General features: G+C 48.4%; 3 protein-coding genes across 3 annotated transcripts; all 3 read left to right on the top strand.

Moving 5' to 3' along the window:
* Nucleotides 1-2509: 2509 nt before the first annotated feature.
* ColSpa_01523 (vacuolar calcium ion transporter) lies at nt 2510-3446 on the top strand (the record flags this gene model as incomplete). The annotated part of the gene is made up of 3 exons (XM_049267735.1): nt 2510-2924; nt 3009-3229; nt 3288-3446. 3 exons carry the CDS (start codon nt 2510-2512, stop codon nt 3444-3446), a joined length of 795 nt encoding a protein of 264 aa, XP_049123692.1.
* Nucleotides 3447-8677: 5231 nt separating this feature from the next.
* ColSpa_01522 (high-affinity fructose transporter ght6) lies at nt 8678-9343 on the top strand (the record flags this gene model as incomplete). Its single annotated transcript, XM_049267734.1, has 2 exons — nt 8678-8782; nt 8840-9343. The coding sequence occupies 2 exons, from the start codon at nt 8678-8680 to the stop codon at nt 9341-9343; spliced, it is 609 nt and encodes a 202-aa protein (XP_049123691.1).
* Nucleotides 9344-9459: 116 nt separating this feature from the next.
* Nucleotides 9460-10012, top strand: ColSpa_01521 (hexose transporter HXT8; the record flags this gene model as incomplete). The annotated part of the gene is made up of 3 exons (XM_049267733.1): nt 9460-9545; nt 9683-9977; nt 10001-10012. 3 exons carry the CDS (start codon nt 9460-9462, stop codon nt 10010-10012), a joined length of 393 nt encoding a protein of 130 aa, XP_049123690.1.
* Nucleotides 10013-12128: the final 2116 nt, after the last annotated feature.

Genomic DNA, 12128 nt, shown 5'->3' with positions numbered 1-12128 from the left:
AGCTGAGGTGATGTAGCCATGGCGAATAAATTCCTTACTTGTGTCTGGACTTGCTCTACGAGGCACTATGGACGATGATGGACAGCAAGAGTACTGTTATATATACGTCGGGATGATTAGAAAGTCAAGGAAACCGAATTTGCCACTTTTTCAAATGCTTGTGATTGGGGTAGAATAAATAAAGAGGAGGTGGGGGGTTCTTGATCACAAGATCATGCTCCGTTCAGAGTTTCGCTTCTGTCTCCTCATCAAACATCATCTGATGTTGAACAACGTTATGTCTTTTCAGCCGCCATAGCGACGACCAGATCGCCCCTTAATTTAGGTTCCGGGGCATCTAGGACGCACCTATGCACGCTATTGGAAACAGCCAAACGCAAAATGAAAGTTTGCAGCGTAACATGATTCGTGGGGAGACGCAAGTTCCCAGCAGCTGTGGTAGACTTAGCTACTAACCTTGTGACCAATCTACTGGCCAGCTCCAGGCTTCAGACCTAGTCGAACGATCCGAAGACCCCTATCCTCGTCCAACGTGGCACAATAAGAGTCTAAAAGTCTTGGCTTACCGATCTGGCCATCATGTAGCAAGCTAAGCCTCCACCAAATGACGAGAGGAACGCGGGGAAAGAAGACTTTATGCTCCACTGCGGTCGGACTGTGGAGAGACGACGGGCGCGTCCATTGCCCCGGCATGCGGGCGTCAAGACCTACCGGCGTCAGGCGGAGTTAGAGAACGGCGCTCGGCCCTCTGACCTTAACTGGCGATCTCTAAGTCTCAGTTTGACACTCGCATTGACGCACGTGATAAAATCGTACGTAAGCATCTTGTGTGTCATGTCAGTTCTAGAACCAGTCAAGTGGACAGGTGGCTATGTCGTATGCTCATGCACGGCCCTAGACTATCACATCGGTCGATTAGGCGTGTGCTTGTTGTAGACTGTAACTCGTGACTAGGCTGAGTTTTCATGAACTCGAGATGACACTCTTGGCAGGTCGGGGTCCCTAGGTGTATCCTTCATATGTCGGCAAAGGGAAGCCAATTTCGAGTCCGGCGCCCTTGAGGTGCGCCTCTTTATTCTTGACAGACTTTGGTAGTAACGAATACAGAGTTTGTCGAAGATTTACTACTACGTACTGATAGAGTTGGAGGCGCTGACAAATGGGGAAAAAGACCCCTATGTGTCTCGACTAGGAGCCATGAAAGGGTTCCATACGTGGAGAGACACGGTCCTGAGAATCTAAGAATAACAATAGCCAATACGATGGATTGGGAGACTTTACCCTAGAGCAAGATAGTGTGAGTCCCACGTTAAGGTCTTTGACCAAACAAGGCCAAGACACCTCTGCATCGGTACACTGGCAGGATGGAAATCATTGAGGCGTTGTATCCCTAGAAACGCGTCAGGTTCAACCGTAAAAACTGTACAACTTGCGCCGTAAGCCAGCAAGTGAGTGCCACAAAGTCTCGCTCTATACTACGAGATAGGACTAGCCTCGTTATAGCGCCAGCCATGCAATTATCCCAGTTATCCAACCGAGATCTAATAATGCAATTGCATGGGTACTGCGCAACATTCCACAAATGGTGCCAAGTTTTCATGAATGCCAAGCCTTTTAGACGTTGATGGTCATCTCCTGAGTCCTGCCACAAGTGAGGAACTCCCTTTTGTTTTCCTAAATCATCTACACTCATTCCAGCCTCTCTTTGTCGTCTCATTCACTACCTCTTCCTATCTGTTTCCCCTATCCCCGCATTCACCCCGTCACGGACCACGCCCACCAGGTGGAACCCCGCCTAAGCAGCATGACGGACAACCACGGAGCCCGTCCATCTCCAGCGGTCGGCAACGGTGGCACGGAGCATAGCCATGAATCAACCCCGCTTCTCCCGACGGCCGCGTTCCGTGCCGCCCATGAATCCATCTCGAGTCGCATTGCTCACGAGGGCGAAAGCGGAAGAAGCGGTTTCCACCTACGGCACTTCCTGATTGTGCTATGGCGCAGCTCATGCACTGCCTCCATGTTGGTCAACGTACTCTGGCCCGTTGTCCTGGTTGCCATTGTGCTTCAATTCCTACCTGGGCTGCACCTTTGGAAGTTTGCCACTGCCTACGTGGCCGTCGTGCCCTCTGCCAATCTTTTGGGTTTCGCAGGTCAGGAATTCGCTCGAAAGATGCCAAAGGTGGCCGGCATCTTGATCGAGACGACATTTGGCTCCATTGTCGAGATCATTCTCTTCGTTGTACTCATCACGAAGCATGACACGTCATCGTCCGTGGAGAATGGCGACGAAGGCAACTTGATCCCCATTATCCAAGCCGCCATTCTTGGTAGTATCTTAACGAACCTGCTGCTTTGTCTCGGCCTATGCTTCTTCTTTGGTGGCATCCGCCACGCCAGCCAGAAGTTTCACGCTATTGTTTCTGAGGTCGGCACTGGCCTTCTCCTTGTCGCAGCCTTTGGACTTCTCATCCCCAGTGCCTTCTATTCCGCCCTCAAATCCGAGACCATGCCGGAATTTCCTGGCCTGCGCGTGATGCACGAGAAGTTCACCGAGGGCACTCTTCAGACCGACGTGCTGCGTATTAGCCAGTCAACCTCGATTGCTCTCATTATCGCCTTTCTGTTGTACATCTGGTACCAGGCCAGCAGTCAGCATAGCATCTTTGACGAGGTCATAGAAACAGACGAGCACCGTGATGCTGACCGTGAAGCAGACATGGAGAAGCCTAAGTTTACCTTGACTGAAACTGCAATTGCCCTCATCATATCACTCGTACTTGTTACACTTCTTCTCATTTTCTTGGTTCAGGAAATCGAACACGTTGTGCACAGTGGAATTCCGGATCAGTTCTTGGGTTTGATTCTCCTCCCTCTTGTGGAAAAAGCCGCCGAGCATCTGACGGCCATCGACGAGGCTTGGGGTAAGTTGCGTTTTAGGTGTTTCCAATAGTTCCTCTCGATATTTGGGAACGGCTTAGACAATGCTGACCTCGGTTTTTGAACAGATGGTGTCATCAATGTGGCACTTTACCATTGCCTTGCTCCTTCGATCCAAACTGCCCTTTTCAATGGTCCACTTGTCGTTCTCGTTGGTTGGGCTCTTGGGAAGCCTATGGACCTGAACTTCGAGATTTTCATGATTGCGCTGCTGGTTCTCTCGATTCTTGTTGTTGGGAACTTCCTACGAGATGGAGAGTCAAACTGGCTTGAGGGAGCTTTGCTTGTGGTGAGTTATTTTACGACGACGAGGAGACTGTGAGGTCTGCAGATGCTGATAGCTTCAGGTTGTTTACACAATCATCGCTATTGCTTGCTGGTATTATCCAAATCCTGATGTGGCGACTTCTAATGGCCTGGAGGCCTCAGATGTTGTTAACGTCACCATGAGTGTCGATGCCCTCCGACAACTCCAGCAAATTCTTACTGCAAACCTGGCCCATTAGTTAGGAGCTATCACATTTTGCGGCAAGAAGGTTCATCGAGATGCTTTGACTATTTTAGACCAAGATGCCATGTTCGAGGACAAATATCTTCTAGTGTCTATAATCAGCAGGCACAAGCTTTGATGAGGCAGCCGTTTGGTTGTTTGAACTTACTGTTAGATAAGTGTAAATAAAGTTTGTTGACCAATGGAACAGAAATTGATAGATTACAAGCGCGTTCCTCAAGAACGCACTTCATAACAAGTGTGAACTAACCCTCATTAAATGCGAGCGATGTCATATTTTAATCAACTGCCTTCAGAAAAAGATAACATTCCGTCGGATCTTTTTTAATAGCAAACATTCAAATGCATCGTAGCTTTTAAGCTCTTCAGGGGGTTCAAGAAGCTCCAAAAGCCAGATCGTCCATGCAAACCGAATTTTCAGCGTCTGCGGCACTAATCGTTTGCCCAAATTGAAGGCAAGAGTTGGTCCAGCCATGGAGTCAAAAGTATCATCCCCGTACCCGAAATCATCAACAACCATCGTTCCTGTCGAAATGCGGAAATGTCGCTGTGTTACCATACTCCGGTCAGGCCTTTGCTCTGGCCATGTCGTGCACCAGAGCTTCGAGCTTCGCCCTCGACAGTGTGATACAGCTTATGAGGAAACGCAACAAAGAGGAATACATGAATGTAACCCTAGACTTTCTGAAGGTATTTAAGATTGCTGAAACCCCCCTCCTTCTATGCAGGCAAGACGGAACCCTATCGTTGGATAAAAGTCGCGTCGCATGACCTTCGAAACTTGGTGAGTTTGGCTAGTGAAATATTGGATCGGCGTCGTTGGCTCAAGGTCGATACATCATTTTTCATACAGATCCAGCTGCCTGCTCAGAATATGGACCACATGAGTGATGTGGCCGTCGAATAGAACATATAGTGTATCTTAACCGAATCATAGATCAAGACTGGCGGCCGGAATCAAAATCTATAGGGTCAAAAGTAGCACTTCCCAAGTACATGTCGTGGAGGAAACCCCAGCTCCAATCCTCAGTGCTTCCCAGAAGCATGGCCGAGTCACCGTTTGTTGCCTGGTTCCCAGCTGATAACACCGGGGAAGTGTACAAATAATCTTCAGAAGCAAGCAGCGCTGCGCCGTCTGTGGAGTTAAGAGTGATTTGTTGGTCCACCGATGACTCCTCAATCGGTGTGGCAATACATCCATGAGGTTGTCGGCCACCGATACCCTTGAGAGACGACAACTCAAATTCAGTTGAGTGAAGTTCCTCAAACGTAGCCGGATTATTGCTCCCTTTGACAATACTGCTGTTGCTGATCATCCCATCGGACCGTTCCACCCATTCCTCTAGCCCCCCAGTACTGCCTCCTAAACGGACACTCAGCTTCTCGTTGTCGAACAATTGGGATGAGACACCATGCCTGAGATTGCGGTGGTGGTCTTGGATCATGGAAAAGAAATAGTAAGCCACTTCTTTGAACCTGGAGATGAACGCTGATGCCACGCCCGAGTATCTTCCAAGGCGGGCAAGGGTGTCAAACATGACTTTGGTAACGCCATCTGTAAAGCTTGTCGATGAGTCATAGTGTATAGGGTGCTCGCTTTGGCTCTTTAGAGAGCCTTCGAGGTCCATGTGAGGGAAGTAACGAGCGTAAAGGCTGGTGAAAGATGCCGTGTAGACGACAAATGTAGCCAGAGGAGAGTGAGGAAGCTTTTCTCCGCACAGCTCAACGAGTTCTAGAACTGTTTTCGTTGCCGCGAATAGTTGACTGGCACTACCCTCCCAGAATCCAGGTGGTACCGAGTGAGATGGAAAAGTAGGCTCGTCTAATGGACCGCTCGGTCGTTGGCATTTAATGGGTGTGAAAGGGAGGTATTGGCGATGAAGCATTGTCTTGCAGAGTGATAGCAGGAGGCGAAGAAGGATATAGGTGCTAGAGTTGTTCTCGTGTCGAAAATGATTAGACGGATTCAGTCCGAGGAGCAAGGTCGAGTTTTCGATTTCCTGGTTGAATGCCTCCAGCTGTTGCCGTAAACGGTGAAATCTGGAATCGATATTCCAGGGCGGCACGTTTTTGTCTTGGGAACGACCCCCGGCATTGGTATATTGTGAAATGCGGCCCCAGATATCAACCAGACGTATAAATTGTCAATGAGGCTACAGTGATTGTCTGTCGCCGACACAGCTATGTCTGTCGAGATAAATGCGGTGTTTGTCTTGCGACTCATATCAAAGTCCTCCTGCGAACATGGCAAACGAATGTGAATGTCTTCGGATCGTATTAACCACGGTCTCTCCTTCCCACAGGAAATCAAGCGGTCGAAGATGGAGCAGCCAAACATGGTTCTGCGCCGAACTTCGCAGTCAACAACGGCTCCTTCGATCGCTTTAGGCTCTATCGAATGGGTCCCGGTCTCGTAACCCAGTTTGAGTGCCTGAGCCATTCTCCCGGCAGCACCAACAATCATCCAAGCCCTCAGCCCTTCATGGCTTGGAAAACCCCATTCGTAGAGCCCAAGCATAAGTAAAGCCTGAACACGCTCGACTGATCCAACAGAGGTCACCATGATGAATGAGCCGAGAGACTTGTTCAACTTTTTGGCAAACGCGTCGGATACGCTGTGCGTCCCTAGTCCCGCATCGCCCGAAGTGATGTCAGTCTGGCTCGTGAGTTCCGGATGATATTTTCCAGTCAAGGCTAAGAGTCCAAGAAGAACAAGCTGCGAGTCAAAGGATACCTGAGCCTTTCCTGTTGTTAGGTTGTACACCCTGCTTTTGATTGTTGGTATGTGGAGAAAAGGCAGCTCGGTAACAAGGTGACGTCGATATGTAACCAGAATCCTATCCCATAAAGCCCTGTCAATACCCTTCAGAACTTGCAGTACCGTGTGGCGCTCGTCATCAGTTTGCTCATTGCTTGCAACTCTCTTTGGTCTCTTCCAACCGGCGCTTGTAGTTGACAGTGCATCCGGCTCATCTGTGGCGGCTTGAGGAGTTGGTCTTTTGGTTGGCAACGGGGCTAACACTGGCCAAGCGCATGCGTTCCCGCTCTTTCTACAGTTCTTGCAAGGCGAGTCAAGGAGAACAGTGTTATCGCACTTGATTTTGGAACGTCTGCACCGGATACAGGCTATGCTGGACCGGAGCCGGCCTGTAGCTACCATTTAATGTTCCCGAAATGCGGTCGTGGAAGTAGGCAGAGTAGACGGCACAATTTTGCGCTCCACGTCAGTGATATCTCACGCAATGCTTTCAGAGAAAATGTCTGAACCTGAAATATGTTAGTTGATGGTCAAAACATGGCAATATGGCTCGCGCCGCGAGTCAGATCAGAAGTGGATAAGCGGGCACCGGTTGCTGGGAGCTGATAAGTTGCAATGCAGTATGCATGGAAAAGACTTACCGAGGAGTCTGAGTATGCAAGTATTCGAATCCTGAGTAAATAATAGAGACCCCAGCAATTGACAATGATTGAGAGGCTGTTGATCCGTGACTAGCCTGATGATAGTGAGTGTGTCAGGCATTTCCCTGCTGTGAGTGACAGCTAACTGGTAGTCGGCATTTAAACGCCGAGATTCGGCATGCCGAAGACACTTCCCTGGCATGCCGAATCGCCCGAGTCAGACTTCAAGCTTGACGAGACAGGCAGCCGCAATAACACGAGCGTATGCTTTTTGCGGCAGTTCAAACGTCGTTGATATGACGGAGGAAGGTAGGCGTGTGAGTTTTCAGTCCGCTCAAGCCGCGCCCACTAACTTGACCCTCAGGCTCGTCTCACTCAAGGTATATGCTGAATGTAGCCTTCCGACCGTGTAATCAGGTAATTCGTATACCTGTTATATTGCTCGAGGCAAAAAAGGAAAGAAAAAAAGAAAAAAAAAAGCCCCCATGAATATTCTGCCTGTTGGTGTGCACTTTTTTATCTGTGAGCACCATGAATGCCAAGCCTTCGGAGGAAGCTTCTTGACTTATTTATAATATATTATCAGAGGTTGGTAGTGCTTCGAACATTGCTATAGGTAACCCATCTCTCGAAGGCATCGTCTCGCAACTAGCCTGTCGTCAGGGTTGGGAAACCTAGGGATGCCCGCCATCAAGGCCTATCTTTTTCATAAGCAGGTCACAAGCTGTACCAAAATGTCGTATCTGAGCTGCAACTATACCCATAAACCAGGTCCATGTGCCTTAATAAGACATAAACTTTAGGGTAGGAAAGAGACCGAATCCACCAACTGAAGCCGGATAGTGTCAACATACTGGCATGCAGTTAGGTTGTCAGTTCGTAGTCGACTTCTTCGCAATTGACCTGGATACTATGAAATGCAACAATTCACCGTGAATTCCCCATGAGCTGTATGAACTAAAGAAGGGCCACGAGGGATGCAGCCGCTGCCTCGTCTCTAGGCGAAGTCCGCGGCTTCGATTCTGCCACAAGCCCGAAGCAGAACAATCAAATCAAATGGCAGATAAGAAAATAGGCAAATAGAGATGAATACATTCTGAATTGTTCATGTTTAGCCCTTCTCTATTGGAGGTCATCCTCGAGAATGGCTATTTACTTCGGTGCATGTGTACTCTCTCACGTGTTAATAGTTGAGAGCTATGAAGCTCACAATGACTTGTAACAAAACGGTTGTCTAATTAACCGGTTACATCGTGTCATAGAGCTGTGAATCGCTCCAATTTCGGAAGTTTTGTTCTTACTGTTGTTAATGTGTTTACTCAAGTGATGCGTTATAATTTGCTGTTGAACTGTTGACTTGTCGTTGTATCACGCGAACACCCTTATCTCATCATATAATGCATGCGAAGGGGTCTTCTTGTTTGGTTTCGAATCGGCCATGCGGACTTTATATATGACTAGGCGTGTTAAAGCGTGTCTAAAGGTGGGATCAGCTGGGGAAGATAGCCGTTGCTACGGATTACTTTGTCCGATATATTGTTGAGGGTGGAGACCATTGAATATCCACCGGGAAAGATAACAGTCGCCATGAGAGTACCATATTCGACACTTTGATAAGACCTTAGTTCAACCTCCGCTAAGAAGGATGGCTGTGGCTACGAGGGTGCAATACTCAACATCCAGCTCCGAGTGAGCAACCACCTTTCCTATATGTAGCACGTTACAGTCTGTCCATCCACGCCAGTTAACAATTCTGAAAACTCGGTGGTATCTGACGCAATCATCTTTTTACTAATACATACATTATCGCATTGACTAGTCTCAAAGATGGGTTTCCCACTGAATTTCAAGGAGACGGATATCTTCAGGGAGATGACTATGAGGTTGTTCTTAGCTTCCATATATAGTTGGGCGGCCTCGGATTCGGCGCAGGTATGTTCTGTCTGCATTTACTGGTTACGCCGCACTGTACCCATTGTTTCTGACAAGCATAACACTGCAGACTACGGATTCTGGTCTGGAATTCTGGGTATGAAGGAATTTGAGAAGGCCTTTGGCGTCTTCGACTCTGAGACCAACTCGTGGGCCATGCCTTCAACCTGGCAATCCATAGGCAGTGCACCGCCAACGGCAGGTCTCGCCATTGGTGCGCTCATCTCTGGCTTTGTAGGCAGCAAATTTGGTCGCCTTAACACCTTTCGTGGGTCGTCAATCGTATCCATCGTCGGTATTCTCATCCAAAGTGCCACCATCGACTCGTACTGGCAGATTGTGGCGGGCCAGATCATTAACTCTATGGCCCTGGGAGTCCTGGCAAATCCCATTCCCGCCTACCTGGCCGAGGTCGCACCGCTGTCAATCAGGGGTACGCTCGTCAATTGCTATCATTTCATTATCGGCGTCGGTGCGGTCCTCATCAATACTTGCAAATGGAGCATGCACGAGCGGGGGCATACCGCACCACCATTCTTCTCCAGTTCGTGGTGCCTATGATTTTTATTCCCGGGTCTTTCTTGATCCCTGAGAGCCCAAGATGGCTCCTCGGCAGAGGACGCCTGGCCGAAGCCATGTAGTCCCTTGTCACTCTGCGTTCCAACACACCGCGCGACATGGTCGAGCGGGAGATTGAGCTGATTCACGCTTCAGAAGAGGAGAATGAGGCCCATTCCAGTAGTACCTGGGCTGACTGTATCAAGTAAGTAATGAGAAATTCTATATCATCTCCATCCCCAATGGTTGCTGTGGGCTGACGTGCAGCCTTGAAAGGGGTTCTAACCTGCGCCGAACCTTGATCGCCAGTGGCGTCTAGTGCTTGCAACAGGCCCAAGGCAGCTCATTCATGTCCTCGTATGCTGTGGTGTTCTTCCAGACAATTGGAATCCGAAATGAGTACGAAATCATCGTTCTGCTCTTGTTTGTGCCAATCATCGCAAGCGCTTTCGCATTCTATTTGCCTGATCGTTTTGGTCGTCGATGGATGTTGATTCTAAACGCTATCGTCATGGCCCTCTGCATGTATGTTGTCTCCATCATCAAGGGCTACGACTTTGCAAACAACGACGCCGGAATCCGAGGAGCTGTTGCAGCTCTGTTTATCTGGCAGTTCTCAGCGGCTGTCGGCTTGTACGTATGGGCCCCACCTTCATACAGGAACCCAGTTGACCGGATGAGTTTTAAAGCGTCTGGATTGTCACCGCCGAGGTACCAACTCTGCAACTCCGAGAGAAAACAATCACTGTCGCTACATTTAGTGGTTTCTGTGTGTCTATCTCAATCACATTTATCAACCCTTTTATGCACAGGGTTATGGTAATCTCTAGGGTCGCGTCGGTTTCATCTATGGTAGCTTCTCGATTGCCGCCGCACTATGGACTTTCTCCTTCTATCCCGAGACAGGATTTCGCAGCTTGGAAGAACTTGATGAACTATCCCACAAGAAAATTTCTGTCCACGACTTCCATCGCTATCAAACTTCCGGATTTGGTGCACAACTTGCCGAGGTTGAGCATGGAATTCACCTCGGCCAAGAGAAGACGGTTCAAATAAGAACTCAAGCCCTTGACGATCTTGGGAAATAATCAACGATGTTTCGACCTCCTTAATACGCAGTCTGCAACCGGGTTTAAGTGTAAGCTGCTCAGGTGTTGGAACAGATAGTTACGGAACTCGAAGCATCAAATATGTACTACGGCGTCTTTGACGTTATGAGCTACTGTCTCAGACAATTACTCAGGCTGCCGACTGAATTATAAGGAGTGAAACCTAAGGTTTTCTATGTATCTCACTCTTTCTCTCGCGTCTAAAGAATCTCGATTTACAATAGCTCCAGGTGCCCAATCAGCCAATATTTGACAAACCTGCTTTACATCACACTGTCAAGGAAGACTGAATGGATGAATGCGTATGCATCTGAGCTATGTTTTCAACCGAAAGCATTACAGCACGCGGAGTGTCCCCACCATTTTCACGTAACCTTTACTGCAGATAGCTGGTGTAATTTGAACGGGCGCGCAATCGGAGGTACTGTCCATTCCTCCACAATTCTGTGTTCTCTAGCAAGTTGTTCATGCAGCTTAATAACTTTATCAGGTATAGGCACAAAGTTGTTTTGAAGCTTCTCATCTGCCGACTCGTCTAATTCGACAGGATCCGCAGTGAGCCATACGTTTTGGTGTCCCTGTCGTTCAATCACGTCCATGCCACCACAATCGCCGGCGGTGTCTTGCTGGTAATCCTCTGTAATAGGCAATTTCACTCCAAAATTACTCAGATCCTCCACCTTGTCCATGTTGGCAATGTCATGGTTCACCTTGGTGAGAGTGAGGCATCCAGTCTTCGTTAGGATCTCGGGGAGAACTGACGTGTTTTCGGCCTCGACACATTCACTATAACCTTCGCTGAAAATGTTTGGACACGCTATACTGTGCCGTCAGACACCGCTCGTTTATCAAATGTGACGAACCCATCTGTTCTGCCCGCGGCATCTTCGGCTCGTCGGATGTCAGTATGGGTCTTTGCGTGTAGGAGGATTCGTCTCGGACTGCGAGTTCTAGTATGGGGCAAAACCTCGAGCAAGCTCCCCGCTAAAAGGCCCGTAGAACGGCATTTAGGTCGCCAGGGGAAAGACTGCTGGACAAATAGAACATCAGTTTGGGGGCCCTGGTGTGAGGAGGGACTAGAACAACGATTTGATGATGCTCTTCGATTAAAGCAATGATAATTAGTAGACAAATAAAACAATTTTAAAAGAATTCCTAAATCGTTCAATAGAAAGCCGGCTTGTATCTAGTTCGTGGCCGTAGTTTAAACTGTGTTTTCACTCGCGTTACCACTTACCACTACATATGGAAACGTAGCCTGAGAGCCAAACTAGCAAGGCCCGTATCTGGAGACGAATGCGTGCCTTTCATGTTAACTCATGATGAGAAATTTGATCAATCGGCTTCCTACTGGTACTTACCATATGATTCACGTGCAGAGAGTCTGTTACCCAAAGGGCCGTGAGCTTTCGAATTTCCCGTCTATGGCCACGCCAACGTTGACAAGAATTGAAACAGCAACAAAAGCCGAAGGGCACACATTGGCTACTATAGTCGTATTTCACTAATCTGAGCCTCTATCAATGCCAGCGTCTCTTTTGAAAACAGCTAGCCACTGTTCATTGTCGGCTTCAGTCGGATTCCAAGGGTCGCCACTATGAGGTGTAAGTTTCTCTATGTAGTATAGTCTAGATGAACCTTCTAAGGCTGATGACTTGAAAGGGGTCTAACTTACTCGC

Source organism: Colletotrichum spaethianum, assembly GCF_022836535.1.
Source record: "Colletotrichum spaethianum MAFF 239500 DNA, contig03, whole genome shotgun sequence".
Classification (NCBI taxonomy): Eukaryota; Fungi; Ascomycota; class Sordariomycetes; order Glomerellales; family Glomerellaceae; genus Colletotrichum; species Colletotrichum spaethianum.
This window is presented reverse-complemented; position numbering and strand designations above follow the sequence as displayed.